This window comes from Lampris incognitus, chromosome 2, assembly GCF_029633865.1.
Source record: "Lampris incognitus isolate fLamInc1 chromosome 2, fLamInc1.hap2, whole genome shotgun sequence".
NCBI lineage: Eukaryota > Metazoa > Chordata > Actinopteri > Lampriformes > Lampridae > Lampris > Lampris incognitus.
Window position 1 is genome coordinate 10,786,221 of NC_079212.1, and position 24,303 is coordinate 10,810,523.

Sequence of the window (24,303 nt, forward strand, 5' to 3'; positions counted from 1 at the left end):
GCAGAATATTCAGATAGATGTAGGAAGAAAACTTTAATACATAGCAGTACAAGCCTGTTTCGTGTGTCTCGCACTCAGCAGCTGCTGTAATAAAATCAAAAGATGCTCCAACAAAGTGTTGGTTTAGTGGTGCGCACACTTATGCAACCAGGTTATTTTAAGTTTTTTAATTTTTATTCCCTAAAAGATTTAAAAAAAATGTTCCCCACTTTCATAGGTTGTAATTTCAAATTAAAGTGGAAAAGTTCTGACATGATTTATCTTGCTATTTTATATGGGGGGGGTGTAGACTGTTTATATCCACTGTAGGTAATAAGCACACAGTGAGATCTGCACACACCTGCTAACCTGACACACTGGCTGCAGCAAACACTGGAAAGCAGCCCCGTTAACTCACCAGAGATGTCTGTGAGACCAACTGTGTGTGTGTGTGTGTCTGTCTTCAGGGAAGTCCATGCCCTATGAGTTTGACATCAGAGTCCCATTCTACATCAGAGGACCCAATGTGGAGCAAGGCAGCATGTAAGGATACACCCTGACATGAAGCTAGCCATTACATTACATTACACTACATTACATTACATGATTATACATTACATTACACTACATTGCATTACACTATATAACATTACATGATTATACATTACATTACATGATTATACATTACATTACATGATTATACATTACATTACACTACATTGCATTACACTATATTACATTACATGATTATACATTACATTACATGATTATACATTACATTACATTACATAATTATACATTACATTACCCTACATTGCATTACACTATATTACATTACATTATGTGATTATACATTACATTACACTATATTACATTACACAGCTTTACTTTCACACAGCGGCCTAACTATGAGCAGTGGCCTTGCTTTACATTAAATGATGTTACAGCAGGTAAAGCGTCAGTCCTTTACAGACTGAGTAGAATTTAGTTGTCTGTCTCCTGACTATAGGAATGATGATGTCATTGTATTCACATGACTCCTCTTTCCTAAACACCGTGACAGTATAATCGTGTATTATAAACAGTAAACACAGTGAAGTACATGATGTAGTATGTACAAAGTACATGATGTGGGAGTATGTATGAAGTACATGATGTGGCAGTGTGTGTGAAGTACACGATGTAGTATGTACAAAGTACATGATGTGGGAGTATGTATGAAGTACATGATGTAGTATGTACAAAGTACATGATGTGGGAGTATGTATGAAGTACATGATGTGGGAGTGTGTATGAAGTACATGATGTGGCAGTATGTGTGAAGTACACGATGTAGTATGTACAAAGTACATGATGTGGGAGTATGTATGAAATACATGATGTAGTATGTACAAAGTACATGATGTGGGAGTATGTATGAAGTACATGATGTGGTAGTATGTATGAAGTACATGATGTGGTATTATATATGAAGTAAATGATGTGGCAGTATGTATGAAGTACATGATGTAGTATGTACGAAGTACATGATGTGGGAGTATATATGAAGTACATGATGTGGCAGTATGTATGAAGTACATAATGGGGTAGTATGTAGAAGTACATGATGTGGCAGTATGTATGAAGTAAATGATGTGGTAGTATGTATGAAGTACATGATGTGGCAGTATGTATGAAGTACGTGATGTGGTAATATGTATGAAGTATATGATGTGGCAGTATGTATGAAGTACATGACGTAGTATGTACGAAGTACATGATGTGGGAGTATATATGAAGTACATGATGTGGCAGTATGTATGAAGTAAATGATGTGGTAGTATGTATGAAGTACATGATGTGGTAATATGTATGAAGTAGTACATGAGGTGGGAGTATATATGAAGTACATGATGTGGCAGTATGTATGAAGTGCATGATGTGGGAGTATGTATGAAATACATGATGTAGTATGTACAAAGTACATGATGTGGGAGTATGTATGAAGTACATGATGTGGCAGTATGTATGAAGTACATGATGTGGGAGTATATATGAAGTACATGATGTGGCAGTATGTATGAAGTACATAATGTGGTAGTATGTATGAAGTACATGATGTGGCAGTATGTATGAAGTAAATGATGTGGTAGTATGTATGAAGTACATGATGTGGCAGTATGTATGAAGTACGTGATGTGGTAATATGTATGAAGTATATGATGTGGCAGTATGTATGAAGTACATGATGTGGCAGTATGTATGAAGTAAATGATGTGGTAGTATGTATGAAGTACATGATGTGGTAATATGTATGAAGTATATGATGTGGCAGTATGTATGAAGTACATGATGTGGCAGTATGTATGAATTACATGATGTGGCAGTATGTATGAAGTACATGATGTGGTAGTATGTATGAAGTACATGATGTGGCAGTGTGTGTGAAGTACACGATGTAGTATGTACAAAGTACATGATGTGGTAGTATGTATGAAGTACATGATGTAGTATGTACAAAGTACATGATGTGGGAGTATGTATGAAGTACATGATGTGGCAGTATGTATGAAGTACATGATGTGGTAGTATGTATGAAGTACATGATGTGGTATTATATATGAAGTACATGATTTGGGAGTATGTATGAAGTACATGATGTGGCAGTATGTATGAAGTACAGGATGTGGTAGTATGTATGAAGTACATGATGTGGTATTATATATGAAGTAAATGATGTGGCAGTATGTATGAAGTACATGATGTAGTATGTACGAAGTACATGATGTGGGAGTATATATGAAGTACATGATGTGGCAGTATGTATGAAGTACATAATGTGGTAGTATGTAGAAGTACATGATGTGGCAGTATGTATGAAGTAAATGATGTGGTAGTGTGTAGAAGTACATGATGTGGCAGTATGTATGAAGTACGTGATGTGGTAATATGTATGAAGTATATGATGTGGCAGTATGTATGAAGTACATGACGTAGTATGTACGAAGTACATGATGTGGGAGTATATATGAAGTACATGATGTGGCAGTATGTATGAAGTAAATGATGTGGTAGTATGTATGAAGTACATGATGTGGTAATATGTATGAAGTACATGATGTGGGAGTATATATGAAGTACATGATGTGGCAGTATGTATGAAGTGCATGATGTGGGAGTATGTATGAAATACATGATGTAGTATGTACAAAGTACATGATGTGGGAGTATGTATGAAGTACATGATGTGGCAGTATGTATGAAGTACATGATGTGGGAGTACATATGAAGTACATGATGTGGCATTATGTATGAAGTACATAATGTGGTAGTATGTATGAAGTACATGATGTGGCAGTATGTATGAAGTAAATGATGTGGTAGTATGTATGAAGTACATGATGTGGCAGTATGTATGAAGTACGTGATGTGGTAATATGTATGAAGTATATGATGTGGCAGTATGTATGAAGTACATGATGTGGCAGTATGTATGAAGTACATGATGTGGCAGTATGTATGAAGTAAATGATGTGGTAGTATGTATGAAGTACATGATGTGGCAGTATGTATGAAGTACATGATGTGGTAGTATGTATGAAGTATATGATGTGGTAGTATGTATGAAGTGCATGATGTGGTAGTATGTATGAAGTACATGATGTGGTAATATGTATGAAGTATATGATGTGGTAGTATGTATGAAGTACATGATGTGGTAGTATGTATGAAGTGCATGATGTGGCAGTATGTATGAAGTAAATGATGTGGTAGTATGTATGAAGTATATGATGTGGCAGTATGTATGAAGTATATGATGTGGCAGTATGTATGAAGTACATGATGTGGTAGTATGTATGAAGTACATGATGTGGCAGTATGTATGAAGTACATGATGTGGCAGTATGTATGAAGTACATGATGTGGCAGTATGTATGAAGTACATGATGTGGGAGTATATATGAAGTACATGATGTGGCAGTATGTATGAAGTAAATGATGTGGTAGTATGTATGAAGTATATGATGTGGCAGTATGTATGAAGTGCATGATGTGGCAGGTATGAAGTACATGATGTGGCAGTATGTATGAAGTACATGATGTGGTAGTATGTATGAAGTATATGATGTGGTAGTATGTATGAAGTGCATGATGTGGTAGTATGTATGAAGTACATGATGTGGTAATATGTATGAAGTATATGATGTGGCAGTATGTATGAAGTACATGATGTGGCAGTATGTATGCAGGATAACTGCAGTAGAATGGGTATAACATGGGGAAAAGAAAGTGCTGTGCCAGTTTAAAGTTGTCTCTGTTAGCTGTGACTTTAAAGATGTGATTTTCTCAGGCTGGCAGCTCAGTAAACTGAACAGTAAAGGTCCTTCCAGCCTGATCAGAACAACTCCTACGCTTTATCCCAGTTTAACATTCTGGTCAGACCATTAAAATACTTCCTGGAAGCCTTTCAAAGACATCAGCAAGTTCCTGCACATCTACACTACGACTGTATAAGTGAATGTCAGCATGAGTGTGTGTGAGTGTGAGTGAGTGAGTGTGTGTGTGTGTGTGTGTGTGTGTGTGAGTGTGAGAGTGTGAGTGAGAGTGAGAGAGCCAGCTGCTGGTAAAGAAGATTAGACCACTGAAAGCTGTTTCACAAGGTAATCATGAGATCATGACAGACTGAAACGAGAAGGCTTATTATGTAAACTGACATGTATACGTCTATATGTTATGATATGTATGGTGTACTGTATATATTATGATATGTATGGTGTACTGTATATGTTATGATATGTATGGTGTACTGTCTATATGTTGTAATATGTATGGTGTACTGTCTATATGTTGTAATATGTATGGTGTACTGTCTATATGTCATTATACGTATGTATAGTGTACTGTCTCTATGTTATTATACGTATGCATAGTGTACGGTGTACTGTCTATATGTTATAATATGTATGGTGTACTGTCTGTATGTTATAATATGTATGGTGTACTGTCTATATGTCATTATACATATGTGTAGTGTACTGTCTATATGTTGTAATATGGATGGTGTACTGTCTCTGTTATTATACGTATGCATAGTGTACGGTGTACTGTCTGTATGTTATAATATGTATGGTGTACTGTCTATATGTTATAATAGACATTGTCATAATGGCGCCGCAGACGGTAGCCTTGGTTCTGTGCTCTCTTGTACGTTTTCTGTTGTTGTTTTTTTAGTTTCCAGCAGCCACTGATCACATACAGCAGGGCAGCGGGCCTGTGGTCATTTAATCCTGTGATACGGGTTTCCTTGGGGCAGGGGTGATAGTGGAGCTCTTGAAACAGTGATCTGTTGAAGATCAGTGTGAAGATGGGGACCAGCTGGTCCGCACAGTCTTTAAGACAGGAGGGTGACACGCAGTCCGGGCCCGGTGCCTTCCCGGTCTTCTATCTCTGGATGAGCTGACGCACATCCTCAACACATGACCACGTGTCTGTGGTCATGAAATCCTTAGAGAGACTGGTGTTGGCTCACCTGAAGGAAATCACAGGCCCCCTGCTCGACCCCCTGCAGTTTGCCTACCAAGCAAACAGGTCAGTGGATGATGCAGTCAACGTGGGATTGCACTACATCTTCCAACACCCCAGGGACATACGCAAGGGTCCTGTTTATGGACTTCAGCTCGGCGTTCAACACCATCGTCACAGATATCCTCCACTCCAAACTCACCTGGCTCACTGTACCAGCCCCCATCTGCCAGTGGATTAAAAACTTCCTGACAGACAGGAGGCAGCTGGTGAGTCTGGGGAAAATCACATCCATCACCCGGACAGTCAACACTGGCGTCCCCCAGGGATGTGTGCTCTCCCCTCTACTCTTCTCCCTTTATACAAATGACTGCATCTCAGGAGACCCGTCTGTTTAACTCCTGAAGTTTGTGGACCACACAGCCGTCATTGGCCTTATCCGGGGTGGGGATGAATCTGCATATAGACGGGAGGTTGATCAGCTGGCCTTCTGGTGCGGCCATAACAACCTTGGAGCTGAACACGTGCAAAACGGTGGCGATGACAGTGGACTTCAGGAGGAGTCCCCCAACACCACTACCCCCTCACCAAACTCAACAGCACGGTGTCTACGGTGAAAATCAACAGATTTCTGAGTTTCACAATCTCCCAGGACCTAAGGTGGGCATCTGGCATAGACTGAGTCATCAAAAAGGCCCAGCAGAGGATATACTTTCTCCGCCAGCTCAGGAAATTCCACCTGCCTCAGGAACTGTTGATTCAGTTCTCCACTGCAGTAATCCAGTCTGTCCTCTGCACATCCATCACTGTCTGGTTTGGTTCGGCCACCAAACAGGACAGGGACAGACTACAACGGACAGTTAGGTCTGCAGAGAAAATCATTGACGTCAACCTGCCCTCCATTCAGGACTTATATACCTCCAGGCTCAGGAAACGGGCAGGCAACATCACTGCCGACCCATCAAACCCTGGTCACAACCTGTTTTCCGACTCCTCCCCCCTGGCAGGCGCTACAGAGCACTGTACCCCAAAACAACCAGATATAAAAACAGTTTCTTTCTGTGGGCTGTCATCAAATGAACGCTTAACACTGTCAGTAAATACAACCATGTTGTATATACTGTACTGTACATTGTACATATAGTGGTACACTCTGTCATGTCCCTCTACCTCAGGCATGTATGTAAGTATCCTGCTAACATCTATCTCAGCATCTCTGACATAGCCTCTGCACCACTGCACCATATCACCTCTTATTTCACCTGTATAAGTCCATCCTTGGGTATATATTAGAACATGGTTGTGTTGTAGTGTTGTTATTCTATGTTAAGTACAGCAAGAGAGCCACGAAACCACAGTCTAATTCCATGTATGTGCAAACCTACATGGCCAATAAACATGATTCTGATGTGTATAGTGTACTGTCTGCATGTAGTAATATGTATAGTGTACTGTCTATGTAATAATATGTATAGTGTACTGTCTATGTGTAATACTATGTGTAGTGTACTGTCTATGTGCAGTGGCAGGTATAGTAAAGGTTTTATGTTATAGTATGTGAATGGTCTCTGGCTTCAGACACCTTGGTAAAGTGACGTTGGACACACGTTTATTAGATGTGACTACTGACCCTCATAGTCACGTTCCTCCATAGGACCCTGTTGACGGGTTTGAAAACATGTTTGTTTTTGCCCTCAGAGTTTACGCTGGTTAGTAAGGGGGCTATATTAACTCTGTGTGTGTGTGTGTGTGTTTTCAGTAACCCTCACATTGTGCTAAACATTGACCTGGCTCCTACCATCCTGGACATCGCTGGACTGGACACCCCCCCTGACATGGACGGGAAGTCTATACTGAGTTTACTGGATACAGATAAACCAGCCAACAGGTACACACACACACACACACACAGACAGACAGACAGACTTCCTTTTCTGGTAAATAAGCTTCTCACCACTAGAAGAGGAAGAGGTGGCTGAGAAACAGGAGGAAGTTCAGAAAAGTTCTCTCTTGCTCTCTCTGTCACTCTCTCTCTCTCTCTCTTTCAGTGTCTCTGTCTGTCATTGTCTCTCAATTCAATTCAATTCAATTCAATTCAATTCAATTCAAAGGGCTTTATTGGCATGAAAGTTTTACAACAATGTTGCCAAAGCATCAAAAATACAGTTTGAACGGTACACAATAACACTAATAAAGACAACGTTGTAACGATCAATAAAGACACAATAAAACAGCCATAACAATAAAGAAACAGAAGTAGCTCAAAAGGTGGAACATGGGTTGTGAGGAGACTACAGCTGTCATGTGTTGTGCTGCTTGTCTCTCAGGCTGGGACATGACCTGATGTATCTCGCTGCATCTATGGTGCTGACACTGTTTCCCCCGAGTACATGTTGCATTTTGGTCTGGTCAGAGAGTGTGTCCAAGTCATTTTGGTCTGGTCAGAGAGTGTGTCCAAGTCATTTTAGTCTGGTCAGAGAGTGTGTCCAAGTCATTTTGGTCTGGTCAGAGAGAGTGTCCAAGTCATTTTGGTCTGGTCAGAGAGTGTGTCCAAGTCATTTTGGTCTGGTCAGAGAGTGTGTCCAAGTCATTTTGGTCTGGTCAGAGAGTGTGTCCAAGTCATTTTGGTCTGGTCAGAGAGTGTGTCCAAGTCATTTTGGTCTGGTCAGAGAGTGTGTCCAAGTCATTTTGGTCTGGTCGGAGTGTGTGTCCAAGTCATTTTGGTCTGGTCAGAGAGTGTGTCCAAGTCATTTTGGTCTGGTCGGAGAGTGTGTCCAAGTCATTTTGGTCTGGTCGGAGTGTGTGTCCAAGTCATTTTGGTCTGGTCGGAGAGTGTGTCCAAGTCATTTTGGTCTGGTCAGAGAGTGTGTCCAAGTCATTTTGGTCTGGTCAGAGAGTGTGTCCAAGTCATTTTGGTCTGGTCAGAGAGTGTGTCCAAGTCATTTTGGTCTGGTCAGAGAGTGTGTCCAAGTCATTTTGGTCTGGTCAGAGAGTGTGTCCAAGTCATTTTGGTCTGGTCAGAGAGTGTGTCCAAGTCATTTTGGTCTGGTCAGAGAGTGTGTCCAAGTCATTTTGGTCTGGTCAGAGAGTGTGTCCAAGTCATTTTGGTCTGGTCGGAGTGTGTGTCCAAGTCATTTTGGTCTGGTCAGAGAGTGTGTCCAAGTCATTTTAGTCTGGTCAGAGAGTGTGTCCAAGTCATTTTGGTCTGGTCAGAGAGTGTGTCCAAGTCTTGGAATTTACATTTAATTTCTTAAGTCTTCGTATGTGCTACATTGTAGCAGGAAGTTTTGCTGTGTCTCCACCGGTCTCTCTGGACAGAGCTGACACAGCCTGTCTTCTCTGGGCAGCAGGTCTGCCTGTGTCGGCCAGTCGCTATGGCCAAGCTGTGATCACGGAGTCTGTACATAGTCAGTGTCTTTCTCAGTTTCTGATGGGTCACGGTGGTCAGTAGTCTGCCATCGTGTACCGTCTGTTTAGAGCCACATAACATTGAAGTCTGCTTTGAGTTTTTGTGATAGATGTCCAATGGTTAATGTACTTTTCTTTTTCTTTAGCTATAATCTCTCTCTCTCTCTGTCTGTCGGTCAGTGTCCCTCTCTCGCTCTATCTGTTGGTCAGTGTCTCTCTCTCTCTCTGTCAGTGTCTCTCTCTCTCGTGGGCAGTGGAGGTAAACACATAGAGAACTTAAAATGAAGAGGGGCCAGGTTGTCTGTGGAGTGATCATTGGAAGGTCACAGTGACTGGGGGGGGCAGTGTGTCTTTGTATATGAAAGCACAGAGAGGCTGGCCTCATTAAGAAAGAAATGAATCATCCAGCAGCACCTCAATACCTCCAACCTCCCCCCAACTGTGACCTCTGACCCCTGCCTCCGACACACAGCTCTGCCTTGTAGTACTTTTACTTAATCCGAAAGCCAGAAAAACTCATGTTGTCGCTGTTTCACTTCATGATCAGAATCGTCTTGCAGATTTTTGTCTGTTAGTCTTTTAATTGATTGGACGGTGCAAAATGGGACGATGTCATTGGTTGGAACGTTGCTCGCTCTCCTGCTCGGTCGTGGAGACACAATGACAACGCGTGGCTGTTTTAGAGGGTTTACGCTGGTTAGATTTTGATGTAAAATGAGTAAAAAAAAAGGGATTTTCGTGACTAGTTGTTGAAAAGGTGTGTAGTGTGGCAGGGAAATGAGCAGTAGCGCTGCTTGCTGAGAGTTGTGCAGATAGGATGAACTGAAACGTGTGTGGGTTGATTGACGTCGAGTCATCCGACAGTGCCGTTCTACTGCTGTGACCTCACCTGTCCAGAGAGAGATGGCGTGAGGAGGAGGAGGGGAGAGGTAGATGAGAGAGAGAGTGGAAGAACACAGGATAGAAGGGGGGGGGGCGAGAGAGGAGGAGGAGGAGGGGGCATTATGGGCGAGGAAGGCTTTGCTGGTGTGTGTGTGTGTGGGTGGGAAACTGAAGAATGCTGGTTTATAGATGGAGGAGCCGTCTGACGCTGCTCTGCTCCGCAGGTTCCAACTTAACAAGAAGGCGAAACTGTGGAGAGACTCCTTCCTGGTGGAAAGAGGGTAAATTTTTTCATCACTACCACATTATGAACTTCATGACCTGCTAAAACCTATCCCATACTCCTAACCCTGCTCTATTACACCAGGGGTAATACTGCTGTCATTATGAGTACTACAAATGAAGCTGTAATTCTATGATTATTACAAGCACCACACTATACTACACACTACTATATACTACACTATCCATATATAACAACCTGATATTACGCTTTACTATGTTATTACTTTACTATAATATTAACCTTACCATTTATACACAATGGTAAATGTCATTACTACTGATGATAAAACTATCACAACTATAATAGTCATTATGGCTGCTTATTAAATTACAAATCCTAACATAGTGGAAGTGTTCCAGATACATGTCTATTGTTGAGCGAGTGTAATTACTACTATTAACACTATTACTATTACTACTACTACTACTACCACCACCACCACCACCACTACTACTACTACTACTACAACTGCTGCTACTACTACTACTACTGCTACTACAACTACTACTACTACTACTGCTGCTGCTATTACTACCACTGTTACTACCGCCAACACCACCGCTACTACTGCTACTACCACTACTACTGCTAATACTACCAATACTACCACTACTAATGCTGCTGCTGCTACTAATACTACCACTACTACTACTACTGCTGCTGCTACTAATAGTACCACTACTACTACTACTACTGCTGCTACTACTGCTACGACTACTGCTGCTACTACTACTACTACCACCACTACTACCAACACCACTATTACTACTACTAATACTACACTTACTAATGCTGCTGCTGCTACTACTGCTACTACTTCTACTGCTACCACTACCACTACTAAGCTGCTTATGATTGGTCCGTCAACAGGACGCTCTGGTTGATGTGTTACAACAGGAATCTGTGTTGTGATTGGTCTATTTATGGAAAATAATTCTGTGACTGGTTCACTAACAGGAAGCTGCTGCACCAGCGTGTAGAGGGGAAGGAAGTGTCCCAGGAAGAGAACTTCCTGCCCAAATACCAACGAGTAAAAGACCTCTGTCAGAGAGCGGAGTACCAGACACCGTGTCAACAGACTGGACAGGTACTGCAACAACAAACAATTACTATGGGAACAGAGTAGAATTCCCCAGAATAGAATAGAACAGAATGTAATGGGTCTGATTACAGAACAGTCTTACTCAAAGGTGAACTTGAAACTTGTCTTGACAACAGAAGAAAGTACTGTTAGGTAGGTGTACGTGCGATTGTGTTAATGCATGTCTAAAGATAGTTATAGTTATGAGAAAATCCCTTTAACAAGTTAATTAGTTGCTTAGCAACAACTATCAACTGTTGGAACAACTTGGCAATCTATAAACCACTAAACGTTGGCTTTGCGCTGTGTGTGTGTGTGTGTGTGTGCAGAAGTGGCAGTGTGTGGAGGATGCTACAGGGAAGCTTCGGCTCTTCAAATGTAAGCATGAAGGAGGAGGGGCTAAGAACCCACATAGGGGTGTGGCCAAGCGTCTGCGTCCAATCAGCATCAAGTCTCAGCTGTATCAGCGGAAGTCTGGGGCCTGTGACTGCAGCCTCCGACCTCCGAACTTGCGGCCCTCCATGATTCGTCCTTTCAACAAGAAAACTTTTCTCTCCAAGAAGAGTAAGTGTCATTCCCGCTTTCCTGCCAACGGGGGGCGTGTCTCTGAATTCAGCTCAATCCTGACAGACAGGGTGAATGTTGAGGCAGAGGCTCAACCCAACACACAGAAATTTAAAAGTCTGATACAACTCCACAGTGAGGCCAGATGTTTTTGTTTTTTTTGACGTTTTATTTAAAATACAACCATGGATTGGAAGATAAAAGTGGTAGTCTACCTCCCCACCACCCCCAACCAATATAGGGGTTGGTGCAGTGGTGTGGCCTTTCGAGAACAGGAAATTGGACATGCCACAGTGGGAGAAAAAGGGGACCAATTATAGAAAAAAAAAGTAAATGCATAAAAGGTGGAGAGATACTCATGGCTGGAGGTGTGTTCCAGCTGTGGCGTTTTTGAGCGAGTATTAAATGACAGTAAACCAAATGTTAACAGCTGTGGGCTGATGATGCGAGTCTTCCCTCTAGTGGTTGTCATTAAAACTGCAATTAAAAGAAAGCCCCAAAAACTGAATTGTATTGATGATGTTTGGATGCTTTGAGGAAGGAACTGTGTAAGTATGTGTACTGGGATCTTCTCCTCTTCTCACTATTTCACCTGCAAACTAGGCTCTAAACTGAGACAGGGCCTCTAGAGGATATGCTCTTACTCTCTCAGAATTCACTTAAAGGGAAATTTTGCCAATTTTCAACTTTATTTCCATGTATTAATTGTTAGGGTAGCATATCTATAACATACACAATACTTGTCAATGTTATCAGTATCACTGTAGCCTGCTATAGCAAACTGGTTTACTACCGTCATCCATTGACGTCAGTGGATGACAGGTGGCTGAGATGTTCTTTTTCCCTGTTGAGAAATTCTACTGCAAGGCATTCTGGTACTTGTAGGCAATGTAGAACAGCTCTCTTGGCAGAACGCCAATTTCTCAGTTGCAAAACATTTCACCAACACAGTTATAATTTGAATTTTTTTTTTTAGATAGACCACCAGCACTTACGGGACATACTGATTACTAGTGGCCAAATTTCTTTTTAATAACTCAAACCAACCTGTAAAGATAAGCTCTGTCCATGCCTGACTAGGATCAAATCAATGTCACTTTGTTGTTCTTCTGTATAATGCTCCCATAGAGCCCTGTTGTCCAAAGAAGAAGAGAGTGCAGGCAGGGTGGAGTGGGTGGAGAAGAGTGTCAGGAGTGATTTGCGACAGAAGGGTACCAGCAAGAGTTAAAGGGAAGGTTTACAAGATGGTTGTGAGACCAGCTATGTTGTATGGTTTGGAGACAGTGGCACCGACGAAAAGACAGGAGGTGGAGCTGGAGGTGGCAGAGTTGAGGATGCTAAGATTTTCATTGGGAGTGATGAAAAAGGACAGGATTAGGAACGAGTATATTAGAGAGACAGCTCAGGTTGGACGGTTTGGGGACAAAGCAAGAGAGGCAAGATTGAGATGGTTTGGACATGTGTGGAGGAGAGATGCTGGGTATATGGGGAGAAGGATGCTGAATATGGAGCTGCCAGGGAAGAGGAAAAGAGGAAGGCCAAAGAGGAGGTTTATGGATGTGAGGGAGGACATGCAGGTGGCTGGTGTGACAGAGGAAGATGCAGAGGACAGGAAGAGATGGAAACGGAAGATCCACTGTGGTGACCCCTAACGGGAGCAGCCGAAAGCAGTAGTAGTAGTAGTAGTAGTAGTAGTAGTAGTAGAGAGTCCTATTGTCCAAAGTATCATAAAAGTAAAATGTTTTACTGTCTTTTAATAGGCAATGGAAAGAAGAACTGGAGTTGGTCCTCGGGTGCTGCAGCTGCCCACTGCTCCTATACAATAGATGGGTTAAATGCAGAGAACACATTTCATTGTAACAATACAATTCGTTGTAAGAATACAATGTCAAATAAACAAGGCTCAGTGTTTTCGGTTTTTACCGAGTTTCACCGACAAATACCCAGATTTTTAAACTGATTTTCACCCGGATTTTATGTTTCCACGGATCCAAAAGTTGTTCCTTTTCGTGTGAGGTTATGTAACAGTGCCCTCTTGTGGTAAAATTCGGTATGCTGGATGGCTTTGAAAAGTAAAAACCGAAAACGCTGAGCCTTGCAAATAAAGTGGCTTTCATTTCATTTCATTAATATCTCCAACAGAGGACTGTCTAGTGAGGATTTTCACAATCAGTGAACACTACAAGACAGTCAACCTTTATCAAATTCACTAACTGGCTGACTCAAACACAAACTCTCTCTCTCCCTGTCTCTTTTGTGTGTGTCAGAGTTTAAAGCGCTCAAGACTTTCTCCAGGAATCGCTACAGCCGGTCTGTTTATATGGCAAACAGTTACCCTGGTAACGACAGCTTGGTGGGCAGTGCCTGGAATAAGCCAATAAGAACAGACTCTGAGGAAGACTTCAGCGGGATGGGAGGAGTCCCCAGCATCCTGGGACAGCCCAGCTCCATCAGAGTAACACACAGGTGTGAGTGTGTTTTACACTGTAGTGTGTGTTCACTGTGCATGTGTGTCTGTTTACTGTGTATGTGTGTGTGTTTACTGTATTTGTGTATTTTTGCAGGTGTTCCATCTTGGCCAATGACACAGTGAAATGTGATACAGGTGTTTACCAGTCTCTACAGGCCTGGAAAGACCACAAACTACACATAGACCATGAGGTAACAGGCTATACCAGCTAGCTGCTAGCTAGCTAGCTAGCTAGTTGACTAACTAACTAGTTACCAACTAGTAACTAGTAACCAACTGTAGACGGACAAACTTATTACAGTAACTCTTTCACTCACTATGGACTTGGAGACTGGCTGCCTGACTGGCTAGTCTGATGACTGATAATTCTCTCATCCAATCAGATTGAGACCCTTCAGACCAAAATAAAGAACCTGAGAGACATCAGAGGTCACCTAAAGAAGGCCCGTCCTTTTGAATGTGACTGTAATAAGTACCTGTAAGTATACACCACCCAACCCCCACTCCCCCCCCCCCAACTTAGTTACTAATATAAGGGAGGAAAATGAAATTTAAACACCTAAACTCCTATGTGTGAATGTGTGTGTATGTTTAAGGTATAAATCTAAGCTGAAGAATAAATTGAGGTCCAGAGGAAGAGGCCTGCACCCCTTCAGGTGAGTGTGAAGGAAATGAAGCTGGTCAGGTGACCAAACAGCTTCTCCATTGCTACCAGTCTCTGAACTCAGCGGGGAAATGACCACCGATCACATATTACCAAACATTTGTTCGTGACTGTAAGTTAAACTGACCATCAGCTGGAGATCCTTTACTATTGGGAAAATCTAGTCAGCTGGTAGGATGCTGACATCAGTCTGCCAATGAGACCAGAGAACAGAATGAAATGTCTTGGTCCTGTGGAGCTCTGTGGGCAGACCGTCTGGTGTTATGGTAGCATACACTTTAACATTAACACTGTTGGGGCTAGGGGTTAATTTCTCGCTACGGCCACCCATACTCTGATATGATGCAGTCATTTCATTATAAAGGGCTCTGGGTCCTAGGACTAGAGGAGGGCTTACACAAATGCTTTCAGGCGTAAACCACAAAAACAGATAAAACTATTTTTCCAATTTTCAACCTTATTTCCATGTATTAATAATAGTGGTGGCATATGTATGATATGATCATACTTGTCAATGCTGTCTGTATCATTGTAGCCTGCTATCGCAAACTGGTTTGCAGTGGATGACAGAAGAAGTACAGATCTGATTGGCTGAGATGTTACCAGATGAGATGAGATAGGATGTGTAGGCAATGTAGAACAGCTGTCCCGACAGGAGAATGTCGATTTCTCTGTCAAAATGAATTGAACTGAAGCACTTGTAGTTTTAATTCAATTCATTTTATTCAATTATGTGCCATGGAGCTCCATGTGTATGCAGGTGTTCTGTCCAGCCCAACACGACACCAGCCGTTTTCACTGATTAACGTAACAGCCAGAAAGGAGGACTACTCAGTGAAGTCAGCTGGTGTAGTGGTACTGGCACATCATTGAATACCACCTGACTGGACAGACCACCAGCCCTGACTGGACCTGCAGCCACATTTCCTTTAATGTGAGCCGCTGCTCAGAGTGCTGTAAGATTTAGCTTAGAGTAGCTTTCTATACATACTGTTTAATGTGTGTGTGTGTGTGTGTGTGTGTAGGAAGGGGAGCGTGGGAGATAAAAGGGCTTGGCTTCTGAAGGAGCAGAAGAGGAGGAAGAAGATGAGGAAGATGATAAAGAGGATCAGGAACAATGACACGTGTTCGATGCCCGGACTCACCTGCTTCACACACGACAACCAGCACTGGCACACGCCACCCTACTGGACATGTATGACAAACACACACACACACATCCATTATGTATATGTACCTGTATATGTATGAATGTATACACAAGTCACAAAGACGGACAAACAGGCAGACAGTGTGTGAGTGTGAAGTTGTGTGTATTTGTAGTGGGTCCATTCTGTGCGTGTACCAGTGCCAACAACAACACTTACTGGTGCCTACGGACTGTCAATGAGAGCCACAACTTCCTGTTCTGCGAGTTTGCGACCGGCTTCCTGGAATACTTTGACCTCAACACTGACCCCTACCAGGTAACACACACACACACACACACACACACCACCACCACCACAAAGGTGTATTGGGAATTGACTGACAGAAAGAGTTGAGGTAGTTTGGTGGGGTGTTGGTTGTTTGGATGTTCTGGGTGTTTCCTCTCACTTCATTCACATCAAGGTTGAACTTTCCCTTTAGGTGTATTGATGGTGTGTTGAGTGTTGGAGGTGTTGTTCCTCATGTTAACCTGTGTTTAAGTCTGTGAGGTCCGGATGGTTTCTGTTTCCACGTGTGCTGTCAGCATTCAGGTCTGGCAGTGCTTCTGCAGCAGGTCCAGGTTCTGCTGAACAGCTGGCTCGGTAGGAGACGGAGCCAGATGTTCAGCAGGTCCAACATCTGGCTCGGTAGGCGACAGAGCAGGACTCTACTGTCATGTAGTGAAACTATATGCCGATGACTTCTCCACCTCTGTGGCCAATTTATTGATTTAGATTTTAAATGCATTTATGATGTGACATGTTCCCCCCTCAGCAGTTTACATTTGTAAAATAATCCAAGTGTCAAAGTGTATGAAATACTATACATCATGGTCACTGGCGGTAGATGATTGAGTTTTCATTTAAATCACACAGTTCACTGTTGCAGTATTAAAATAGAAAAAGGGGGTAGGGCTAGAAAAGTTTTTTAACGTCTGCCTACTCCTTTTCGAACTGCCGAGATTTGAAACAAATGTTTGATGATGAGATCGCTTGCTTGTTTTGATTTTTTTCTCTTTTGTTTTCTTTTATTATACATTTTCATGTTGTTTTTTTTAACATTCGAAATAAACAAATATACTACTAAATAGTAAGAATTATTTCATACACTTTGACACCTTGGGAGAGTCAATGAGACATTCAGATGTGTTCTTATTGATTTGGTGTTCATGTCTATAAATGTGTGTGTAGGGTGTAAATATGATCACGTGGGGATAATTTGGTGAAAGTATTTTCTCATTTCATTTGGATGCCGTCAGTGTTTGATACATTTTTAGTTTTGAGGCTTTGACTTTTCTGTTTTTGCTCAGTTGTGGAAGAGTATAGCAGGTTTCTCTTATCTTTACTTTTTTAAATCTGTTTATTGGGTTTTGCAATTTTTTCAAACAATACAAACAAGGACTATGTATCCCCTCCCTCTTTCTCTCCCTCCAACCCTTCTTTTTTAAAAAAAATAAATTTATTTCTGATTTTTCCCTTTTTTCTCCCAATTTAGTGGCCAATCGGTCCCTATTTTAGTTCAAACACCCACCTTCGTACTGCTTGCATTCGCCAACTGCATCTCTCCGGCCGGCAGCTCGAAGGAGACGCCTCGCCACTTCCGTGACAAGGCGACTCCAGGCCTCGCCACTGCTTTTTCCGACACACACAGAGACGCATTCATGTGACAAACACAAGCCGACTCCGCCCCCCTCCCAAAGACAGCGTTGCCAATTATTGCTGCTTCATCGAGTCCAGACATAGTCGGATCTGACGAGACCGGGGCGCGAACCCCGGTCCCCAGTGGGCAACTGCATCAACACAAAGCCAATGCTTAGACCGTTACACCGCCACAGACCCCCCTCCCACCCTTCTAACCTCAGAGCAGAGAAACGGGAAGAAAAAAAAATTTGTAGTACTGGTGACAATGATAAAGACAGAATTTCATGCAATTACAGTAGCAATAGGGTTCCTGCAGTACATGCATGGAACCCTAAAGAAAAAAAAAAAGGAAAACAAAACAACCCCCCCCCTTAAAAAAAACCCCAAAAAAACAGCAACACTGTGTGTGCATGCATGTGTATGTATTCAGGATACTCTAACCTTCTGTGGCTTTAGCTATCCCCATCCTCTGGAGCAACTGTTAAGGTCTTTATATAGTCCAGAAAAGGGGACCATGTTTTTTCAAAGTTTCTCATTTAACTTCTCAGGGAAAATCTAATCTTCTCTAATTTGATGTAGTACATCACATCTTTGATCCATCTACTGTGGGTCGGTGGCGATACATGTTTCCATTTCAACAGTATTAGACGTCTAGCTAAAAGAGAGGTGAAAGACATAATTATGTTAAGATACAGGGGAGTGTTAGTCCTAGGGGGAATGCCAGACAGGGTCATAAGAGGATCAGGTGGAACGTCCACACTAGATATGTCTCCAAAGGATTTAAAAATGTCTGTCCAGAATTCAAATAAGCGAGGGCAGTTCCAAAACATGTGAAGCAGGTCTGCAGGTGATTGTTCACAATGGTTACATGCGTCACTTATACCAGGAAATATCCTTGCTAGTCTAGCATTAGTATAATGAATGCGATGTAAGATCTTACATTGTATAAGACTATGTCTAGCACATATTGAGACATTGTGAACTAGCCCCAGCACAGTATCCCACGTCCCATCCGTCAGCTCCACACCCAAATCCTGCAACTTTAAGGTGGTTTAAGAGTCTCGGACTTAATGGAATCTATTTCAGTATATATAATTGAAATTAGGCTCTTTACATTGGGGCTCAAAGAGAGAATGGAATCAATTTCAGAATGAGTAGGATGGTTTGGAAATTCTAGAAATTGCTTGTGTAAGAAATGTCTAACCTATAGCAAAAAATAGATGAGATCTAGGCAAATTGAATCTTTCAGACAGGTCTGAAAATGATGAGAAAGTCCCTTTGCTTTACAGATCTTCGACAGTTTTGATTCCCTTGTCAAACCAGGTTTGGAAGGTGAGATCAATACATGATGGTTTAAACAAGTGGTTACGAAGTGCTTCCTGAATTGTGTCCAAATCTCGGTAGTGTGCATAACAGTGGGCATAGAGCTGACAACAGAGACAAGCAGTAAGCCTGAACATATTAAAGAATAAAGAGACTGCTGGGAAGATGACATCTCCATTTGTGCCCAAAGAGTGTTCTCTGGGTTGGGCCAATAGAGAAGCTTCTGAATATTACATGCCCAATAGTAATTAAGAAAATTTGGAAGGGCCATCCCACCTTTTGACTTAGGCCGTTGGAGATACGCTTTCTTAATGCTCTGTGGTTTGTTTCCCCATAGAAAGGAGGGTATAGTCTGGTCTAATTTTGTGAAGAAGCTTTTCCTAATAAATACTGGGATATGTTAGAAGAGGTATAAGAATTTGGGTAGGACAACCATTTTGATAAGGTTAATATGGCCTGCCAGCGATAGGGGCAGAGTGGACCAACGGCTAAAATCTTCTCTACAACGTTCTAATAAAGGTAGGAAAGTTTCCTTGAAAATATGAGGGAATGGTTTAGTGATGAAAATGCCCAAGTATTTAAACCCACTATCCCTCCATTTAAAAGGAAATTAATGAGGCATTCTTGTGGCAATTGAGTTTACAGGAAAAAGTTGGCTTTTCTGAAAATTCAGTATATACCGGAAAATCTGCCAAACTGCTCCAGTATAGACATAATAATTGGAATGGAAGAGGCTGGATTAGATATATACAAGAGTAAGTCATCTGCGTACAAGGACATTTTGTAGATGATCCCCCCCTCTCCTAATACCCTCAAACCCTGCTTCACTACGAAGCCAAATAGCTAAGGGTTCAATGGCAATCACAAATAGCAGTGGGAATAGAGGGCAACCTTGTTTCATGCCACGTTTGAGAGGAAAGAAAGGTGAGCGTAAGTCATGGGTGATAACTGAAGCTACAGGGGCTGAATATAAAAGTTTAATCCACAAAATAACATCTTTACTAAACCCCATTTTTCCGAGAACAAAGAAAAGGTAAGAAAAGGCAGCCTACCATTCAAAAATGATTCATTATACATACTTTGTAATTCAGGGCAGATAAGGTGGGAAAATGCTTCATAAAATTCCACTGTATATCCATTAGGCCGGGGGACTTGCCATTTTGCATGGATTTTATGGCTTCTTGGATCTCAAGAAGTGAAATTGGTCTGCCAAGGCTGCCGGAAAGTGTTTTATCTAGTACAGGGTAACATATATTGTCAAAGGATTGTTGTGGTCCCAAATATCTGGGGGACATTCAGAAGAGTAAAGATCAGAATAGAAGTTTATTTGTATTGTTTATGTCTCTTGTGTCTGAAAGAACAACACCGGTGGCTGATTTTATTTTAGTGATTCGCCTAGAAGCTGCAACTGAATGAGCTTGGTAAGCAAGAAATTTACTCGCTTTGACCCTGACTCAAAAATACATTGTCTAGATTTGAGCAGAAGTAATTCAGCCTTACTGGTTGATGAACATATCAAACTCAGCCTGGAGGTGAAGGCGCCTATTATACAGAGCAGAGGTTGGAGCTGTTGCATACTGATTGTCTAGTTGTAAAATGTCATCACAACTCAGACAGTTGGACTGCTTCTGACATTTTGGCGTATGACATATAAGAGATTATCTGACCCCGTAGGCAGGTTTTAAATGCTTCCCACAAGATGGACAGAGACATCAAGGGTTTTATTAATTTCAAAAAAGAATCCAATTTGAGAGGTAAGAAACTCCTTAAAAAGTATTATCGGACAGCATTGGGGAATTAAAGTGCCACTGCCTTGAGGGAGCATAGCTTCTAGAAAAGTTGATCTCCATAGAGGTAGGGGCGCAGTCCGATATGACAATACTGTGGTACTCGCATGACTTAACCTTTGATAAAAGTCTATCATCCACAAGAAAAAAATCTATCCGCGAGTATGTCTGGTGTGGGTGGGAGAAAAATTAGTATGCTTTGGTTGATGGGAAGGTGAACCTCCAGGGGTCCGATAAGCCCAGCTGCTCAGCATGGGAGGTCATAACCTTAGCAGAGCCAGAAAGGACTGTGTGTTTAGTAGATGACCTATCAAGAGTAGTGTCTTGGACCATGTTAAAATGCCCCCCTATAATTAAAAAACTGTTGTCGGGACCAGGTAGTGTAGAAAAGAATTTGGAAATAAACTGACTGTCATTCCAATTAGGTGCATATACGCAGGCAAGGACTACAGGAGTGTTTTGGATGAGACCTGACACAATAACATAGGGGCCATTGGGGTCAGCAGTGGAGCTGAGCAGTTCAAAAGCAATGTTTTTGCGAATTAAAATTGCAGCACCCCTGGCTCTACCATTAAACTTGGAATGCAATAAATGCTCAACCCTGAGCCTTGGAACCTCGGAGGTGCACAGGTGTGTCTCTTGAAGAAAAGCTATGTCAGCCTTCAAATGTTGTAAGTGGGACATTATTCTGTTTAATTTAGTGACCTTGTTTAAACCCTTGACATTCCAGGAGACAAAGCGGATACTACCCTGAGTAGTGTTTAACTTGGCCACTTTGGATGTGGAGGAAGTAATGTTCAGTATATTGTCATTGCAACTAAAGCCATAGAGTAGCTACACACACGTGAGGAAGAAGCGAAAAAAAGTAAATGACAATAAAAATAAAAAATACTCCGCCCCCAGTAACACCCACCCACCCCAAATGCCTTCCCAATTAAGGCATCATGAACCCAAAACCCCGTCACAGCAAATGCTTGTGCAGGTAACACAATTGTTCTCTGTCATGAAACGTAAGATAGTAACCACTGAACAATTGGCAAAAGTAGCTTGACTTTAAATGTAAACCCTCGTAGCACCAGTCAGTCCTATTCTCAAGTGAGAGAAGGAAAAAAAAAAGTTAACGACATACCACTAACACAATCTGAATAAAACAAAAGCAGCCAACTTTGTAAGCAGCAAGTATTGAAAATTAAGCATAACTTAAACGAAAACCAATAAATTTTTACAAGCTGCTACAAAATATGGCGTGGGCCATGTCAACAGAGGCCCACCATTTTGTCACCTTGTTAAAATAATGGCCTAAGTCATATTTTCAAGTTTTTCAAAAAACAGAATAAACTGACAAATTTTGTTTCAGTTTATTCTGTTTTTTGAAAACATGACTTAGGCTATTATTTCAAGAAGGTGAAAATTTCTAAAATGGCAGGACACAAGGCAAATCACATAGTAAGTCATGTTCTCCGACGAGAAGAAGAATAATTAAAATATGTCCTATGTGGCCCACAAACTAAATAAAGGCAACCACTGATTGAATAGGACTTAAAAAAAATTACACCAAAAAGTGCTGCTACAGATTAACATGAGCGTCCCAAAATCATATAATAGATAGAAGAAGAAAAAATTCCCTACGCAGTGCACACAGCCAAAGCCAAGATATACCTCTCTCCTTAGGTAGGCTACACTATCTGTTCTCCAGTCGCTTGGTTGTAGGTTGAATTGCGGTCTGGAAGAACAGAAGCGCCGTGTCGGGATTATCGAAAGTGTGGACAGTTCCCTGCCAAGTAAACCGTAGTTTGGCAGAATGGACCAGACCAAACTTCACTCACGCCAGCTTGGTGGAGTAGTGCAGTGTTTCCCAGCTGGGGGTGCGTGTACCCCTAGTGGTACGTGGGTGGTCCCCAGGGGGTATGTGAAAATAAAAACATTTAAAATCTGTAACAAATAATCTATAATCTGTAATAATGTAATCACAATCGGGACAACTCTTGTTGCTCTGCTCTGGATTGGTAGTTGTGTTTTTATTCAGTCATCACACACAATGCAACAAGCACAAAGAGTCAAGACAGTATGAACAAAGTCAGCAGTCTATGCATTGAGTAGTGACTGAAAAGGCGTCATGCTTACATCACGCCCAGCCTGCATCCTGATCAGCTGAGGCTGATCTCCCATCATCACTTCAGCCCAATTCTACTGTTGTGGGAAGATTGTCAAAATGTTTCAGTTTTTCTCCAGTTTGGTTTGTAATTTCTTTGTTTTGATTCTATTCAAAATGTCTTTTTTCTCAAAATGGACTTGTGTTGTCAGCCTTCCAGTAGTGAGTCTCTTCCTCCCTCCCTCCCTCTCTCTAGCTAATGAATGCCGTCAGTTCGCTGGAAAGGACGGTGCTGAACCAGCTCCACGTCCAGCTGATGGAGCTGCGAGGCTGCAGAGGACACAAGCAGTGTAACCCTCGCACACGCTCAGTAGAGCAGGGTACGGCACACACACATGCACAAATCAACACATAAACAGAGAAACAGTCATACAGTAAATGCACTCAAAATGAAATTAAGCTGACTCTTTGCATCTGTAAAGTCTGTGTAGCTGGACGTCAGTCAGGCCTCTGGTTCCTCTGGCTTCACTGTCAGAGTACAACAGATCACATGACGGGTTTCTGCCAAGGCCTCTTCTACTGCTGCATTTACTCTAAGTCTGGACATGACATGTGGCCCATTGGTGCCTTTTACAACCAAGGCTTCCTTTGAGACACATTCAGCGTCTCTAATCCTGACTGGATGAGGAGACACTGGCTCCTCCTTGTTTTTCATCACCAGTCATGAGTTTGACCTCCTCTTGACTGAAACCATTACATGACATGTTCTCCTCATTACCGCCATCTTTTTCCTTACTAACCAAGCACACTGTCTCTTTACCAGGAGGGCGGGAACATGGCAGCTTTGATGGCTACAGGTACACACACACATCTACACACATCTACACACACACACACACACACACACACACACACACACACACACACACACACACACACACACATACACACACACAGCAGTGCCTTTTACTACTGAATGCTGCATGCCTTTCTGTTGGAGCTAGGCACTTATGGACTGAAGCACTTATGGACTGAAGTACGAGAGAGAGAGAGAGAGAGAGAGAGAGAGAGAGAGAGAGAGAGAGAGAGAGACAGACAGAGAGACAGAGGGGGAGAGACAGGGAGGGAGAGGGAGAGAGATGGAGCGAGAGCAAGACGGGGAGAGAGAGAAGGGGAGAGAGAGGGGGAGAGACAGAGGGAGAGTGAGAGAGGGGAGAGAGCGAGGACGAGAGAGGGGGAGAGAGAGACGGAGGGAGGGAAAGGGAAGACGGGGAGAGAGAGAGAGGGGAGAGAGAGGGGGAGAGACAGAGGGAGAGTGAGAGAGGGGAGAGAGCGGGAGAGAGGGGGAGAGAGAGACAGGGAGGGAGGGAGGGAAAGGGAAGACGGGGAGAGAGAGAGGGAGAGTGAGAGAGGGGAGAGAGCGGGAGAGAGAGAGAG

At 42.3% G+C, this 24,303-nt stretch overlaps 1 protein-coding gene across 1 annotated transcript in view; it reads left to right on the forward strand.

The window, feature by feature from the left end:
- Positions 1–450: 450 nt before the first annotated feature.
- LOC130133890 (extracellular sulfatase Sulf-2-like) overlaps positions 451–24,303 on the forward strand; it is a 29,166-nt gene continuing 5,313 nt past the window's right edge. The window contains exons 1-13 of the mRNA XM_056302112.1: positions 451–522; positions 7,241–7,369; positions 9,996–10,052; positions 11,015–11,144; positions 11,468–11,702; positions 13,970–14,168; positions 14,267–14,363; positions 14,556–14,650; positions 14,769–14,828; positions 15,862–16,031; positions 16,160–16,302; positions 23,123–23,246; positions 23,690–23,723. Of these exons, the coding sequence (XP_056158087.1) occupies positions 455–522; positions 7,241–7,369; positions 9,996–10,052; positions 11,015–11,144; positions 11,468–11,702; positions 13,970–14,168; positions 14,267–14,363; positions 14,556–14,650; positions 14,769–14,828; positions 15,862–16,031; positions 16,160–16,302; positions 23,123–23,246; positions 23,690–23,723 (1,541 nt within the window). The 5' untranslated portion in view covers positions 451–454. The remainder of the gene's footprint in view (positions 523–7,240; positions 7,370–9,995; positions 10,053–11,014; positions 11,145–11,467; positions 11,703–13,969; positions 14,169–14,266; positions 14,364–14,555; positions 14,651–14,768; positions 14,829–15,861; positions 16,032–16,159; positions 16,303–23,122; positions 23,247–23,689; positions 23,724–24,303) is intronic.